This window comes from Phaethon aethereus, assembly GCF_964289735.1.
Source record: "Phaethon aethereus genome assembly, chromosome: 17".
Taxonomy (NCBI): Eukaryota; Metazoa; Chordata; class Aves; order Phaethontiformes; family Phaethontidae; genus Phaethon; species Phaethon aethereus.
The window spans coordinates 11,534,132-11,552,726 of NC_138593.1; the positions used below are offsets into that span (position 1 = coordinate 11,534,132).

At 42.1% G+C, this 18,595-nt stretch overlaps 1 protein-coding gene across 1 annotated transcript; it reads right to left on the reverse strand.

Annotated features, from left to right (window-relative positions):
• Nucleotides 1–1,625: 1,625 nt before the first annotated feature.
• Nucleotides 1,626–10,537, reverse strand: YWHAH (tyrosine 3-monooxygenase/tryptophan 5-monooxygenase activation protein eta; the record flags this gene model as incomplete). Its single annotated transcript, XM_082007507.1, has 2 exons — nt 1,626–2,282; nt 10,451–10,537. The coding sequence occupies 2 exons, from the start codon at nt 10,535–10,537 to the stop codon at nt 1,626–1,628; spliced, it is 744 nt and encodes a 247-aa protein (XP_081863633.1).
• Between the last annotated feature and the right edge of the window lie 8,058 nt (nt 10,538–18,595).

Genomic DNA, 18,595 nt, shown 5'->3' on the forward strand with positions numbered 1-18,595 from the left:
CATTAAAAATTCTAATCCTCCAGATACTTAAAAATAACCAGTGTGCTGCTTTTAAAAAGTACAAGTAGCTGTTGTGGGTATTCAGACCAGTAATATAGCAAATGAAAGAAAAATAGATTTAGATAAATGAGAACTTACATGACCTTTGAGCTAGCTCAGGCACCAGTAACAGTATGGATACAGCAACACATAACAGCTAACTTTTCATGCTTCTTTAACATACTACTAAGAAGTATGTATGGAACCAGTAAGTATACATGTACACTAACTGTTGGGAGAAAAAAACAAAACACAAAAACAACATAAGCTTGGGGACTAGACTTAAGTTCACTAAAATAGAGAGGCATTCTTTAAGAACAAATATTGCTTCTGTTTGAAGCAGGTAAATATGAAATAAAGTCACTGGGATTTTCATGTGTAATGGTGATTTGGTGGTTAGGACTTCAGAAAAAAGTTTAGAAGTTACAGTGGACAGAAGTAAATACAAGTCTCTACATTGGCAGGGCAAATAATGTTCTTTACAACTTTTCAGCTCCTGAGCAGAATTGCATTTACAACTGCTCTACCAAGTAAATAACTAAATATACCACCTTTGGAAATTCCACTTTAACGCAGGCGAGCAGTACCAGATTCTAAGGAGCTGTGGGTGTTTTTTGGTTTCATGGGGGTTTTTTTGTGTGTTGGGTTTTTTTCCCTTCTTTTCAGCATACTGGGGTTTTTTGTTTGTTTAGCATGTGACACAACTTCTCATTAAACTTTTGTTTAAATATGTTTTAACCCATCAGTGATGTATTAGGTAACTCAGTCTCTTCTCTGAACAAAAGACAGGACAGCTTATGTAGAGATAACATCCCCGAAGCAGCATTTTATTTTATTCATTTAATTCCAAAACATTTAATTTAGAAGTCTGGCATCTCAGTCATCCATCTTAACATGGGCTAATATTGACATAGTGTTGTCAGAATACACAGACAACTAAACAGCCAAAGAGTTTACAAAAAATAAATTCATGATTCTTCAAAACAACTGCAAAAGGTTACAAGTATCAAAACTCTTAGGTAGATGTACTGCATTAAAAGAAACTGTGCACATAAAGTTAGAGGCAAAAAACCTCCAATTGCTACTGAAACCTCACATTTCAAACATTTTATTGTAAACTGATGAACAGGGTTGTCATTTCATATCAGCTTAACTGTTTCCATTGACTGAAAAAAATTTGGGGTGGCTAATTTACTTTGCATGCACAAAATGTACTGCTTAACAGAACTGTCAGCTCATTTCAAATGGAAAAAAAATTGACTGGAATCTAATGATCTTCATTCACTTTCCGTTATTCTTTCCCATATTTTCCAATCAACAGGCAAACTAAAAGTGCCTCATTTTACTATGCATGTTTCTGCACTGCTCAAGTGCAACTAAGATAAATAGGGCAAATAAACCAATCAATCCAACAACGCCCATGAAGACTCATCTGAAACTGCTTCTTCATAAAGTGGACAGCAGATCTGAACAGCTGTACAATACAGATATGCTTAGCACTAGATATTTAGTGTGACTGTGGCAAGGAAATATTGGTGATGATGGGGATGGTGAAGTGGATGAAAGAGGGATCAGAGGAAAGCTTTTTAATTATTGCCCTCTCCTGCCTCTTCATCTTGCTGATCACTCGTCCACAGAGTGAGGTTATCTCGAAGCAACTGCATGATGAGAGTGGAGTCCTTGTAGGAATCCTCATTTAGTGTGTCCAGCTCTGCTATGGCATCATCAAAGGCTTGTTTGGCTAAAAGACAGGCCTGCTCAGGAGCATTCTGGATTTCATAGTAGAACACTGAGAAATTGAGTGCCAGCCCAAGCCTAATTGGGTGAGTGGGCTGCATGTGCTCTTTGCTGATTTCAAATGCCTCTTTATAGGCAGCTTCTGAGGCTTCCACAACAGTGTTTTTCTTCTCTCCAGCAGCAACTTCTGCCAAATAGCGGTAGTAATCCCCTTTCATTTTCAGATAAAAGACCTTGCTCTCATATTGGAAGTCATTGCAGTTCTTGATCAAGTATTTATCTAGGAGAGCCAAAACATCATTGCAGACTGTCTCAAGCTCCTTTTCTATCTTCTCCCTATAGGCTTTAACCTTCTCCAGCTTCTTCTCATTCCCATCTGCCATAGTCTTCTGCTCTATGCTGCTGATGACACGCCAGGAAGATCGTCTAGCTCCAACTACATTCTTGTAGGCTACAGACAGCAGGTTTCTATCCTCATTTGAGAGAGGCTCATTCAGCTCAGTTACCTGAAAATACAGACAAAGATCAAATTTAAAGGGTTTGTCTTAGAGAAAAAGTGTGCAAACCTCCCTTCAATACTTCCATCATGAAGTGCAAGATTCAAAATTCCTTCTGGATCCCAAAATTCCTTTCAGACAGAAGTCAATTTGTAATACTGAAAGTTTAAGAGTGAAAACCTCACAGTTCTGTTGTAATAGAACAGCTATTTAGAAGCCATTGCAAAGCACATTCACTGAATAAAAGTGAGTCAGGCTTATGTAATGGAGAAGAATCCACAGAAGGAAGGCTCAGATTTTTTAGGAAGTCTGCTATAATTATGCAGACTACGCATGTAGTGATGAATTTAAAAGTACCTAGGATATCAGTTTTATGAATCTGGAACACAGCACAGACACTGGAAACTGATGTAGTTCTTGCATTTCTTTCCCCTGCTGCTTTCTTTCATGGGACAGCAGAGATGGAAGCGCTGCAGTCCTTATGATTAAGCTCTGCATAGTACAAATGGAATTAGTGTTTCATAGTATCTTCCGGTGAGCAGTTATACAATGCAATATAAAAGTAATCCTGATTTCTGCTAACTGGTAACTGCAGGCAAATTTCTGGGATAGGACACAAAAAAAACATGGATAGAAGTAGAACACGCAATCAAGAAAAAAAAAGCCAAGATCAACTCCAAATTCCTACTACAAGAAGCTAAGGTAGAAGAAAGATAATACTTCTAATACTGTATTTAGGCCTATTTAATTTGCTGTGTTAATTTAGGGAATAAAACCTATCAGATTTATAGTCACTTAAGATTGTTCTACTTTTGCAAATTTACAAACATGAAATTTAACTCACAGGAATTAGGATGAAAAAATGTAACTCCATTACTTTAAGCATACTGCACTAACTGCATTAAAAGAAGTCACTAGAATTCTAACAATATGTATTTTGGTGTGAAAGTAAATGTGTCCTTGCTCAGACACTGCTAAAATCATCAACTATTTCTTTTAAAATGTGCATATTTACACTGCTTGACAGGCATCAGAATGTTCGCAACCAAATACTTACATACTACAAATAATCATGTCACAAATATTTACACTATTCTGAGACTGCTGGTATAGCCAGTGAACCATCCAATAAATGTGCATATTTTCAAGTCTAAAAAATAACTTGTATTAATTATAACTGTTACAGTAAGAGAGCGCTTACTTTCAAATTTAGGTTTTTTTCTTGCAATATTCTAAGTCAATTAGTTTTATCTACAAAATGCCTTTTCCCCACAGCTCAGGAACCTGAACTCCCAAAAGACACTGCTCTGCCTGGCCTAATACAATTAGAGACAATCTACAGAGGGTGAAATGCACAGGAATCAACTCTAATGACATCTTCATAATCTTCACACCTTCCAGTCAACACTCTCCCAACAATCTCTACTGCAACCCACCTATATCATCTTCTCTATTAAAGATACTAACTCCCTGAAGATGTAAAGGCTCAGCTAAGAGCTTTCTATTCCCTACAGTCTATTAGGAAAGCACTTGCTTTTACAAAAATAAAACAAAGAAATCCACCAAAGGCTATTAATAATCACTTGGTCATTCCTCCACTGCTGGAGGACTTTGTTTGAAAGTTCATTGCAAGTCCTCAATCACAGTGGTTGATCTAAAGGAGTCCGTAATGTTTTGCTAAAACTTAAACATCACTTAACCGCACAAAAAAATCTTTTTCCCCCCACTTGTCTTCGTTACCTTTACAATACTCAAAATTGGGGGGAAAAAAAAAAAATCATGTTAATATACTACGGAGCTGTATTGCTCACATAAATAAAAAAATTACTATGGAAAAGTATAGAAGATACAAAAAAACCCTGAGGATGAAACAGGACAATAGTAACAGAAATACCACCTCTTGGCTCTGCAGTCCAGACTCCATACAAAAGAAATTAAACCTACAAGATGACTGCAAACACAGCTATCCTAATTCTTCACCTCCATTTTTTCACCTCATCCTCCACTCACCACCTTCTGTTCTTTAACCTCAGCTAACTGCTACCTTCATGTTCATCCCTTTCCCTCTGCTTCAGACTAAATATCCTGCTAAATGCTGGTATTTAAGTATTTAGTAACTAAAAACAGACACACAGTCAACCTAAACCTTGTTATAACTACTTCTTCTACCTCCTTAAGGTGGTTTCTTAAACTTTCCAGTATGAACTTTTAAAGACAGATGTTTTCTGTGTATTCAAAACACGAAAACAGCATTTTACAGTGCATAACAAATGTCCTGGGAACCGTCAAAAAATTTTGAGGACTAAATCCTAAATTTTTACTATGCTATATAGCTGGTGCATTTACTTAAGGGGAGATAAATGAATCATTTTCCAAATTTCATCCAGTTTGTCACAAGATACAAAATACAATCTTACAGGAATACCAGTAGCTTTGAAAGAGTATTCCAGGCTTTTTTTCTAGTCTATCATCTCTCTTCTGGTGTTATTAATTTTTAATTGCAGAAAATGCATCATAACACCCATCCTGAAAAAGCTGATTGATAAAGCCTACTTGCACAGGAGCCACTGCAATTGCAGATAACCTACACCTGAAAAGCCTTCCAACCTTCCCTAATCACAACCAAAATTTAATGCAAGTGTTGATAAACAGCATATTTGCAGAAATTTTTTAAGATCATATTAAGACAGGGAGGATCTTGTAAAGTCTAGCACGAACTCTGGTAATCTCAGCTGATCTTTACTCAACATTGAGTATTAAAAGTAGGTCTACAGTACAATCTTTAAAATGCAGTGTAACTTTTGGAAGCGTCTTCATACTACAAATATGGACTAGCCAGGCTTGGCTGTTGCATCAGCTTGGGCTGAGTAAGTTTGCTAAAACTCTCAATAAGCACCAGACTAACAGAACTTATCTTGACATAGCAAGATTGAGAAATAGCAGGCGATACTCAACATACATTCATGTAAAGCACAACAAAAAAAACCCAGAAAAAAAGCCATGTCTCAGGACTAACTGCAGAATAGTTTGTTCATACGTGGAAAAAGAATATTAACTTTTTAATCAAAAACATGAAAATATCTAAGAGATAAGATTAAGAGACTTAATTAAGAGACTATTCCAGATCCATCACTAGACTGTTGTATAATTTAATTCCCAAGACCGAATTAAACTCACCTTGAGATGGTTCCTTAAAGTAAAAAGGAAAAATTAACAGAGAAGCTAATTCAATATGCTTAAGAGATATTTACCAGCTATAAGATGTATCAGAAGTTACTGATACACCTTGGAGAATCAGCAACTACTGTCAACTCAAGCTAAAAAATGCTGATACTCTATGTAGATATATCTAAAAATCACATCTACCTCCCTGGTATAACAGCTATATTACAAGGAAATAGAAAGGAAAGCATGTGACCGTTACGGAGCTATCTACTGTTTTTTCTCTTTCCAATACATTAGCAAAGTAGATAAAAAAGACATGTTTCTCTTCACATGTGGAGATGACATAGAGAAAAAGAAAACTTGAACTGCTGAAGGAAATTTATTTCTTCCTGTCTTCCATTCTACCTATAGCCTTTCCTTAGTAGAAAAGATCTTGGATGCAATAACTTATTTTTACAGACATTGACACACTTTCTTATAATGGCTGTTGGGAAAATTGAGTGCTTAAAATATGAAAAGCCTTTTGTAGCATGATTTCAAAGTAGCATTTACTTACTCGGGTGTTACTCTGCATTTTCTTTATGCAAACACACCTCTCTCTCACACGTAAGTTTGAGGTTATTTTCAGTCCTGAGCCAGATGGTACAACTGAACACACAGGCTATGATCTGCTAGTAGTTTTCATTCAGACGGACTGTCTGCCTTTTGTAACAATACAGTCTAACTCATTTATTTCTATAATACTTACAGGTATCTCCTCCTCTGCTTTATGCCCACAAGGTTCCTTCACAGCTTACTGGGAAAAAAATGGGAGTATATAAAAGGAATCCTGACTATAACCCTGGAATTCCTAACTACACATGCTGATGAGCATGGAAATACTGTATCAGGTCAGAAATTACTTCCACCTGTGTGATCCCACATAGGCCATACCAGGCTGAGCTATTTTCACATAGAAAATAAAACGAAGTGAAGGTTTTACAACTGACAGCAGATCTATGATGCACTGTTGGATTACCTAGTAGAATTTGACCCAGGTCAATTGAATGTAGGTGATTATACTTTTGTTTCATTATCCAGAGCATGTAAGTCACAGCTAGATCCAGTTCTTAGCAAGCTACTGCAAAAATGACTGTACTTGAGCCATTATAAAGTCAGGTTTAATTATTAAAACTCTCTTGATACAAGTTATGCAGCTCATAATTTTTGAACAAATAGAAACCAGACTAATGAATTTAAACCAGATCATTTTCTTGCATCATGTGGCTTCAGTGTTTTATATCAAGCACTGGAAGTTCTATAGCTAGATTTACTGTATAAAAGCACAGTAAGAAAGTAATCTCACAGCAGGGCAGGATATTGTTTACATTAAAGGCATCTCATTCCCCCTCCTCCACATATACTTCATTAACCCAAAATCAGACACTAGTGAGAACAACTCAGTGACACAATACTAAAAATATGGAGCATCCCAAACTTTTTAAGTCCATTTATGTACACAGATAAAACCTACAAATTAAACTAGAACCTCAAGCTATTTTGCTTTAAAAACTTTAGATCATTCCAAGACTTAAATTTATCTCATGCTGTGTAGTATTTCACATATGACTAATTTTTAAATTCTATATCTCCCATAACACAGATTCATCTTACGAATTTTAAAGCGTAAATGACTCTCTAGTCACTATGCAGCTGTACTAGAAAAGAACATAAATTAAGAGGTCCTGAGCACTACATATTAGCATTAATACTGTCTAAAATACTACCGGTTTATACAGCTAAAATGTTTAACTATTTCTGGAATGATCTAAAACCACAGGTACTCAATGCTGTGTTCTCAAGATGCCAGAATATTTGTTCCATCAAGTGAGAACCTTTAACACACTAAAAGCTTATCTTTCCCCAGTGTGTTGAGAAGTCATTCTTTTCTTACCTACCGTGTAGGGTTATTTCAAACAGTTGGAATCCTGGAGCAGCATTTAATGCAATGAGAATGCCACATCCCTTGGAAGAATGCCATTTAGTAGAGGCATATGTACATATGATTGTATTTTCTATTAAAATAATTTTGGCTGGAAAAAAGTAAACTAAACTCATTAATTTATAACAGCAAACCAAGTGAAAGTTTCATTTCCCTCTACTGTCTACACATTATAAGCCAAAATACTAGAATTCTTCCAAGAAAAAGAAGTTTAACAGCAACAAAAATATTGAGCAGTAGTTTCCTTATTTAAGCTACAACTGCTACCTCATCTGGCTTTTCTTTAAAGGAAGGAACTGACAGAACTGAAAATAAGTGTTTCTCCAGCTTTATTCTGACAGCTAAAATGGCACTGTTGTCATACTTTTTCTTCCTTCAGTGGCAGTCTCAAAAATCATGCAAATATGCTTCCACTAAAATAGTCTTTGTTACTTTATGTTTTAGGAGTAATGATCAGGCTGTGGGCTATTTTGTGTATTGTAAGTGTGGTGATAAATATCTAGAACTGAAATTAATCATTCAAATTTCTATTTATACTGAAAGCACACTACTTTCATATAGTACTTTTTAAAATGATCAGATTTAAAAACCATATTCAGAGATTTTAAAAATTGTTTCACAAGAAGCTTTTCAAATCAAGATATCCTGCATTGAGAATAGATAACCAAGTTAGAACACTGATTTCCTGTTGAAGGAAGTCCAACATCTCTGGAGTGCAGGAACATTATTTGAGTATTATTCTACATGGATAAAAAAGTTCTCTTAATAGCTGTAATTACAATCACTGAAATGGAAGGAAATATTAGCAGTGTGAGAACAGACAGCCCGCCCACATAACATGTCATTAGCAGCTTACACTCAGACCTACAAAATCAACTTCAAACACTGAAGAGCATTCTGGAGATGACCATGTTAGAGTGAATACCTGTGAAAACCAAGTAACCAATTGATGCTACATTATAGGCATGCAACAGTATATAAACAGCTTAAAATAAGGAAACTGTTGCCTTTTAAATTCAGCTTTACTTTTTGTATTTTTAAAGTATCTATAATGTAATGTTTCATAAAGGCTCAGGACTCAGCTCACTTACAAAGTGTTCTCAAGCTCCCAGTTACAGAGGCTCATCATTATACAACTTACTTGAGAGCAAAAGTAGCATTACAGATAAGAATACTGTGACTCAAGATGAACTAAAATTACATAGTAATTAGGACAGTTTAAAAAGACAACTGGACATACACACTAGTTATATGTAATTTACATATTTCCTGAAGGATAGCAACTATATTGTTTGTTTCATGTATGTTCAGAGCACCATACATATAGTTCAGTGATATTTGGAAAAATAAAAAGCTGTCTAACTACAACTAGAAATACAGTCTTCTAGAGCAGCAGTGGATTTTAGGGGTTTCTCAATTTCATCTTTTAGAATTAGCAACTGAAAAATTTTAGAAATAAAGAGCTGTTACTACTACATTTTATGTATCAAGAATTCTAGTGATATAATTAAAATACAGCTTATTTTAATGTCTACTGCCTCTGATATTGAGATACCCATAAGTACTGGTGCTTTACAGCTGGACTGGTCGTAGTATTTATTGACACAACAGCAGAAGTGAACAAGAGCAGCAAAATACATGTCTTTTTTACTGCCCTCATTTAAGGGATGCGATGTACATCACAGCCCCTGAACGAGACTAAACAGATTGATTCTTACAACAAAAATGTGAACTCCATTTGAAGCTGCTCTTTCAAACTAAAACCAGCTCGTGTCTTTAAACAGCAGTTCTCTCAAAGGAAACGATTCCTCTTGGGACCTTTGGTGTTCACAAAGGACAGATCAGCAAGAACAAACCAACTGTAATCAGATACAGCAAAGACACTGCTAAGCATTTACTGGCATTAACATTACTTAAAATTCAGATTATACGAATATCTTGTCTTAAAAAAAAAAAAAGGACTAGACATATCAAGTTTAATCATTCTGCAAGTTTATTATGTATCAGTACAGAGATCAGTACAAGTAATTTTCATTCTTGGTTCTGAAAGGAGCGGAGTTGCAACTGTAACTTATTGTTTAAATACATGTCAGTGTTCAACTGGGTACGGAATGCACTGAGAATGTGTTACCCTACAAAGAAGAGGCAAGAAGGCAACGTTAAAGCTTGGGAAACGCTCTCTGTGCACTGGGCAGCTTTTATACCCGGATGCAACTACTATCTTTGAGCCAGAGCACTCACGTTTGTGGGTGAGGCCTCTCTTTGTGCCTTTTATCGCGAGGCAAAAGAAACGTCTAGAAAAGGAAGGGGCTCCTCTTGCCGTGCGCGGCTTCCCCGGACACCTCCCGCCGCAGCCGCCATCCCACCCGAGAAGCACCTCCAACCGCTTGCGTGTCCCAGACTCCCCCAGAAGGGGAGACGCACCCCGAGGTTAAACCCGTCATCCCCACCGCGGGGGCGGAGGTGGGCGAGGACGGACCCCATCTTGAGCAGGGGTCAGGGACAGGATTCACTACGGCTCCGCCGCGACGAGGAGAGAGGCGGGCAGCGTTCGAACTGCTGCACCACGCGCCGGATTGGCGGGGCTGGGGGAAGAGAGGCGAGAGGAGGGCGTGGGGACAGCCACACCCCCAGGGCAGGGACAACCGAGGGAGCGGGAGGGCTGCGAGGGAGTCGTTACGACGGAACGAAGGAAACGAGGCAGGCAGAAAACACGTTTTAAATGAAAAGGGGGCCTGGGTGCCGTTTGAACCGGCTACTGACTATTCTTCTCTCTCTCCGTGGCTAGTAGTGAGAGGCACCGCCCCTCCGGCGGCTAGGTGTCCCGGCGGGATGGTCGGGCTCTTGCTCCCGCCCTCCTTTCTTCACCGCGACGGGTGGGACCTGGCGGCTCGGCTCGCATCCTCCCCGGGACCCAACTCCGCCTCGGGCCAGCCCCGACTTCCTTTCCCTCTCCCTCCCCCGCCACTACCCACCCTACACACTCCTCCCCGGCATGACCCACAGCCGCCACGCTACCAGCCCCACTCACCGACTTCATGGCCGAGGCCATGTCGTCGTATCTCTCCGCCTGCTCGGCCAGGCGGGCTCGCTGCAGCAGCTGCTCTCGGTCCCCCATAGCCGCTTCCGTGGTGGCTGCTGGGCTGGGCACTCTGCGCCCCTCAGAGAGAGAGGAAAGGGGGGGCAGGGATCTGCGCCTCGAACCGGGTGGTGCGAGCGGAGAGCCTAAACGGAGCCGCCACCTCACGCTCGCCCGCCTGCCTATCACTCACGCAGCGACCGCCGGGCTCCCCTCAGCCGCCGCTCACCCGCCGGCCGCGCCTGCCAGGCGACGGTTGGCGCCTCGCGCTCACGGACCGCGGCAAGACGGGCAGCCGCGCGTTCGCTGCGTCCCCTCCGCGGCGTGTGCAGCTCGCGCCTCTCCGCCCGGCTCGGAGCCTCGCGCTGCTGCTGCCGCCGCCTGCGCCTGCGCGCTAGGAAGGCAACGAGGGGGCGGAGTTGAGGAGACTGCAGGGGAGGGGAGGGGGCGCTGCTCCCCCGCGTTCTATTTCTAGGTGACGTCACTTGCTATAAATAGCTATCCCGGGGCGCCGGCTGGGGGGAGGCGCATGCGCGCTGCGAGTGCTGCATTTTACTGCTGCAAAGGTGGAGGTGGGCGCGGGCATTGCGGAGCCGGGCCGGGGCTGCTCGCCCGCTCCGCGGTACCGACAGCGCCGGACGTGAAATGCCTCAGGACGGGCCCCGCGACCGTCCACCGCCAGCACTCGGTAACATGGCGTAGAGCTGCCACCGCGGCCGCCCGGACACGCCTTGCCCAGAGAAGGCAGCGGCGCACAGCTGCCGCTCGCGCGGTGCCCGGTGAGGAACACCGCCCCGCTTTCACGTGCCCGACGCTGCCTCTGCGCCATGGCCGCTTTGTGCTGCCGCGGCCCTTCCGCGCGGGCTTTGCCCCGCGGTAGTTGCACAGCGGCGCACGGTGAAGTAAACGCACCTCGTATCCCAGCTGCTTCCAACATTCCCAGCCGCGGGGGTGGTAGGCACGGGCCAACTCCACTTCCCTGCCCGAGAGCCGACTAAATTCAATTTGTCCAGGTGTTTTAATTTGCAATAACCGAGCTCTTCTTTCATAAATTGACAGATAAAAATCATCTCAAAGGAAAGGCACTGCACAAATGACACAGCCGCTGCTGGTGTCTGCAGAAATGCTAGCATCCACATTACTCATCTCTCACGCTAAATCATAGATGAACTTTGTCTGTTGGGCCCGCAGCCAGCATTTAGACATCATTGCACCACTGTACGTACCAGGAGCTGCTGTACATGGAGTGAAAGCTTTGCTCACCATCGGAACTGCTGACCACAGCACCTGTACCAGTTTAAGCTCGCATCTGTTCTCACCCCCAAAGAAGAGGAGGGAATGCACGTTAGGAGACATCGCAGGCCAGGACCACGGCTGGTCTCACCATACTGTTCCCCCACTGTCCCCATACTCTTGCACCACTGCAACAAGTAAATCCCATCCATTGCGTTCACCAAAAGTTTTTAGACTTAACTCTTAACATTGCTGCCTTCTGTGCCGTAAGCCCTAATGTAATTTAAGATAAACGCTGCAGTTAGTTTTAAAAGGGACTAGATAAATATTGCTAATTTTTTTACAGGACATAAATATTATGGCAAATAAGAATAAATGATAGTTACAAGTAACAAAGCATGAAAGATAAAAATTACATCTAGCAAGTTATAAACCGATTGCCAGAACGTTCAGGAAATCACTCTCTGCAGAACTGTGAAGCACATAGTTGTATGTACGTATCAGCAAGCTGCATGGTGCCTTTTTCCTAACGGGATTTTATTTTCACTGTTTCTAAGAGAAGGCAGTGACATATAAAACCTTACTGGAATGGACCCAAGTATCAGTCTAATTCATTATCATCATTAATGCAAAACTTGTATTGATTTTACCTATCGAGTAGAGTTTTATCTGTGGACAGCAGGAACACATTCTTGAAAAGGTATGTCTCAATGTAAAAACGTAACGTGTCTAACACTTCCGCAAGAATAGTGAGAGATGGGCCCATTCTGAATGCCAATACACTTCTCCGGTTTGGAAACTTTGCTATTATAACAACTTCTTAGTAGAGATTAGTCAGTCTGCAAAGTGTTCCAACAGTTCTGAAAACCTGTAGGGTCTACCAAAAGCTTTCTAATCTCGTACAGCAGTTTCAGACTCCCGAGCGAAACAGATTACCAAGTATTTTCAAAACCAGTTATTCACCCACTGAACCAGACAATCTGCATTAATCTGCCAAATATATGTGGATATATCTACATACACAAATATGTAGATATATCCACATATCTACAAAAACATTCTCATTAAATGCCTTGGGGTTTTTTAATTTAAGCTTCTGTATAATGGCTATTTCTCAGCCTAAAGCATCTCAGAAATTCTTAACCTTGAATCCACAAGGCAATATGTAACCTCATTCATTGCTCTAAAATCGAATACATGTCTAAATCCAACAGTTGCAAGGAAAAGTGCTAAAATGAGGCAACCCGCTATGCAGCATTTCTACAGTCTGACTGTAACCTAAAGGAAGTGAAGAGATTGCATTTCACACACATAAGGTCTGTGGGAGAGTACCTATATTCTCCTGGGCGTACAGTGCCTAGTGCTCTGGATCTTCAGCCATAATAGTGGCTCCACGGATCTATAGAGGTACAAACAAAAACAAATTAGAACTCACGCAGTGAATTTTAATCTGCTACAATATTTATAAACTGAGTTACAACATCTTAAAAATAAAAAAGGAAAGGAAACGGAGACATCAGCAAACCAGTTACTAGAGTGCTGAATGGGGTGCAAAACACTGCCTGACTCTGTGGTTTCCCTGCCAGGCATCATACATGACGTTACAAAGCTCCACGATTCCCAGCAACGCTCAGACAGGAGCTCAGAAATACTGCTCTCATGAGGCAGGACTAAGAGTTGTTGGCAAAGTGACCACACCCAGCAAGAATGTGTAGATGGAGAAACTTATGGTCCTGAAAATTGCACCATGACCTAAGGCAGTGGCTCTGCTCCACAGGCATATCTGATTATCGGACAGCACCGATGTTCCACAAATAGCTCCCTGCTGAAATGCCGTTCTGGTTCACTGCTTGGGGCACTGGGGACACCAAAGCAGTCTCAGAGGGCATCTCCCCGCTGCTTACGTTTAGCTGAGGGGACAGAGCTAGCAGGTACACTGGTGAAGAGGAACCACAGCAAGGAAACCACACCATGCCATTCCCAGCCTTCCCCCACGGCAGAAAGCCTCCCCCTCTGGTTGTTCTGGTAGCAGGGAGGGAGCATGTGCCTTTTGCAGCGCTCTTCCTGCAGCTCATGAACTAAAGTGATGGTACTGCAAAGTCCCTGCCACTAATATCCTCTTCATCCCTGGAGCAAAAGATCTCCCCTCTCTTTTCTGCAGCAAGGAAATGTTTCATTTAGGGAACTGCTAAATGATAAAAGTCTTGGGGACAAGACACTGGAAAACAGGGGGAGAACTGAAGCAACTACCAATTGATGGGGGCAGTTAACCAGCTTCCACATCACAGCAAAGGAAGTAGCAATGAGTATGGTAGGGAGAGATGGAGAGTTTGTGGGCATCTGGTCTTGGAAATACTGTGACTAACATTTAACACGGGGCATGATGCTCAGAGAGTGCTGTAAGGAGAGATTCTTTCACAGGCTTAGGACTCTATAACTTTTGTTGTCAGAATCCTGGCAGCACATCCCCCCAGTAAAGTGAGACAAGTGCGCATCAGGGAGGAAAGGTGGTGTAACCAATGACAAGATCAGAGCACGAGATAGGAGTAGGCGTAGCTGAAGTGTGATGATTCTTTCCCAAACCACAAGGGACTATAATTTCAATGATATATTTCTAGGCAAACCATACACCACAGTTTAATGAGCAACAGAACCCTCCAGGCTGTCACACTGTGTGTGAAAATATTCCACTATTTGTGATATTTCAATTTCATATTAATCTTGAATCGTTCTCAAAGAACCTCCCTCATAACTCAAAGGTAAAACCTAGAATGAAGGGAGAAGGATTACACTGCCTGTGTGCCGCTCAGAAGCAGGTAGAGTTCATGCCATTAATTATGGTAAAGTACATTGTATATCTAGTCACCAACATGGGAAGAACTTTAAAACAAAAGGGCAGCAATTTGTACAAAACCTGTAAAGCTCTTGCTCCCTCATGGGAAAGGTTAGGTCTGTATAATGAAACCTATTTGGGATCACTGCAGTATATTTAATACCACTCAGCATTCACACACAGTTGCATGTTCAAAATCCTGTGCAGACACAAGTTGATAAATCCTCAGAACTCTCTGGCAAAATGTGCTAATTTCAAGTGCTTGCTCATTTCAGAGTCCAGTGCAGAATAAGCGCTATGCCTGAATAAAAGATTATGGCAGTGGTTTTGCTTGCCAGAATGATTCAGGCATATGCACAGGAGGCTGTGAAGCATGCTCAGTTGTGGGGGTTTCTTTAAGTGGCAAGAACACAGTAGCTAATTGAAAGCAGCTTTAACTCTTTGTGAGCTGCTTCAGACCACAATGTTTGCTAGTCCTGTCCAGATGTAAGAATGTGGTTTTATTCTTCATGTAATCAAAGGAAAGCAAGCAGAATTCACAAGCATAAACAGGAAAACATCAAAAGCCTACTTATTAGAAGCTTTCACCACAGAGCACCATATTGAAAAATGTAATGTTTTTTTTCCTCTACATGTAAGAGGAAAAAACCCTAACCTATGTTAAGTAACTACTGAAAGTAAAAAACCAACCAAACAAAAAAACTCCCACAATCCTACTAAATCCCAGGGGGTTTTCAGATGTGCTGAGCATTTGCAGGTTACAGATAAGATCAGAATTTAGCTGTCTAGCATTTCTGGAACCACCCCAAAGACACCTCATGCTGGGCATACACAAGTAAGGACTCAGCATCAGCAGCCACATTTAAAAAATAAGCCCAGATCTGTCTTAAATGAATTTTTACTGCTCTTCAAACTTTACCAAAGTGGATTAGTTTGACTTAGAACTGGATTAAATCCCACTGAAAATGATTGATCTGAAACAATGACCTTTCACTGTAGAACATAACATGAAAGACTTTGGGGATAAGACTAATGAAATGGAGAGATAAAACAAAATGCCTTTGCCAATGTTTTCAGAAGTGGCCTCTTACTCTGGGTGCCCTACTTGAGTCACTGCGTAAGTGTTCATTTCCCCTAGAAATGAGGCCCCAATCAAGTTAAGCCAGGCATCCAAAACAAGAGACTGCCTGCAAATAGTGGCCTTGAAGTTGTATGTCCTAGCATTTGTCCCAACTGGGCCTCAGATGTGCCCAGTCAGTAACTGTGATAGCTAGCAGAACTGTCAATGGGACTGAAAGCAGGGAGAGCCGCTTCTCGGGTCATTAATCCTCTCCAGCACTGTAGTGGATTAGTTCAGAGAAGTTTTTCACCAGCAGCTGCCACGCAGGTCCCCCATACAGCCATTTCTATACCAGACTTCTAACTTGGAACTACTGACAGGCAACAGCTCAGTCTCTGACCTTGCCAGTCTTAGCCCTGTCTGTCAAACTGCCAAGAGGAAAGCTGCCTCTAAGCAGCCGTGCTGGAAAATATGGATACCTGCCTACTGGGAAAGTGTCCTTCTCGCCTCAGGGACAGCCAAGTAACAGAATTTCTTAAAGTGCTCCTAGATTTCCATCCCCCTTCTGTGATCAATTAAAACATGTAAGTACCACTCTTTAGGCCCTTATATGCATTTTAAGATAAAAAATGGCTTTGTTTTTTCTATCTAGGGCAAGCTCCTTCCTTTGACAGGCCATGCGTTGTTGAGGAGGAGGAATGACAACAGCAGGTACAGCACATTCAGCTCAGGGCAGGTCAGCCACATGCTCAGGGTGCTTCTAAATACAGCTCCAAGAAAACATAAACACATCCGGAGCTGCCTACATATGGTAGGATAGGGGAAACCAGAACACGACGGGGATGCAAATCACACCTAGGAAACAGAACAAGGTAAGACACAAACTGAACAGTTCAAATGCTAGCCCCATGTGAACACAATATAAGGAACTCCGCTACACTGTCCTTCGGAGACTAACTCCACCCAGCAGCACAGGCAGAGAAGGCCAAATGCATTCACCAGATTCACTTGGTCTCTTCTTCTACCGCACAGCTATGCATCCCATCTGTCCTAGCTCATGGGTGGGGAAGCAGCAGCCTACCTCTGAACTCTGCTCAGCTACCTGTAACTCAGTGTCATCAGGTTTTGTGAGATCATCTGTAGGCACAGCTTGCAAATTCTTGTCCAAATAAAATTAGCTCCTCAAAAGTGTTTTGTGCAGATTCAATATCCAGGTGGCACGGGGCAAAGATGCTAGTGGGCCAGAACATACTTTACTTCAACCACTTGACTCAACATCTCTTAAAGAGAAATACTTTTAATATTCTGGATTTCACGTATCAAGCTTTGAGTCATCTAACATAAATTTCCAGAAAAGTAGTAAGTTATTTCATCTGGGGAATGACCTAGAAAATTCAATTGTCCTCCAGAGAACAACTGTGCCAAATTTGGAAAGGAAATTCATTAAGTGAAGTGTAAGAGAAAAAGCTTTAATTCCGCTTTAGCTGCAAAGCCTTTTTCAGATTTAAGTTTGGAAAAGAGACTGCTTGTTCTAGCACTCCTTTGGAATTGTGGTGAATTGAGCCTCTTCTTTTTAATTAAAAAGTCAAAACAACGGTGTTCTTGAACTATTTTAAAAACTTACAAGGCCTTAGGATACTGGTATTGTTAAGATGGTAGAACAAAGGTCAGTTATCTCCAAAACCAAAATATCAGCACAGGTTGTTTTCTTAGAAAATAATCTACTTAATTTTGAATGACAGATACCTAAGATTTCTATACAGGTCGTGTTAATCTAATCTTTATCATCTTCCCTGGCAGGGAAGAACACTAAATATTTGAAAGGAACTGAAATATATATCATTATAAGAGAGGCATCATTCCTCTTTACTCCAATACATCAATCTTCAACAGCAGGGAAATGTAACCACCCTGGCTTTCATCCACATGTATAACATACCATTGACTAGCTAAATCATAGTAATCATAGTGACATGTCATAACATTAGGGGTGAGAAATCAAGTACCTTATTTGGGATCTCACACAAAAAATCTACCAAGATCCAGTGGCAATTTTGCTATTGGGCTGCTGCTTCTGCATGAAAGCCTTTTCACGAGTTGGCGCACGAGAGTGCCTTGTTTTCTCTCCACCACAGGCCGCAGAAAAGATGCAGCTCTCGCCCACCACAGTGCAAATGCCTAGCAAATGGATTTTACGCAGCCTGGCTGGGATCGCGGTATCTTTCGCCTGCCGTCAGCAGCAGCAACGCCGGGTACAGCTGCCTCCTGCCTCTGAAGGGTTACTTTTCTCCCCTCTCCCGCTGAGCCCCCAGCCTCCCTCAGCCGACGCGGCCGCGGTCGCTGCCCCTCCCCACTCCGCGCGGGCCGCCAACGGTCGCCGCGCGCCTCCTCAGGCGCCGCGCGCCCGCTCCGCTGTTGCTATGGCTCGGCGGGAGGCGGCAGCCAATCAGGGGCGTCAGGATATATTTGTCGCTGTTGCTACCGCCGCGGCGGACCAATGCGGAGGAAAGAGGAGGGCGGCGCGGGGCCGCCGTAGTGGCTGGGCGGCGGGAGCAGCGCGTGGCCGTGCGTGCGGCGGCGGCGCGCGGGCCGGCCGCGGGTTGCTGGGAGGCACCTTTCCTCCCTACGCACTAGCTCGGTGTCACCCAGGGGCCCGCTGTTGAAGGAAATAAATATAAACGTGTGCATAACCCGTCCAAACACGGCTGTTTTGAACGCAAAGCCTGCAAGAAGAAGGAAATGGCGTTCCCAGTGAGACACACCAAAATAAGCGGTGGATAATCTACCAAATAATCCACCAAAATAACCTCTCACCACACACAAGGGTACCCAGGGTGGCTGGTGCTAGGATTTTAACACATAATTAAATACCGTGTGTGAGTAACCACACCCTTACCTTGAAAAATGAACCCTGAAGAAAGAGTAATTCATAACCTTTATTTGCTAACTTTATTACAAAAGGTACTGGAGA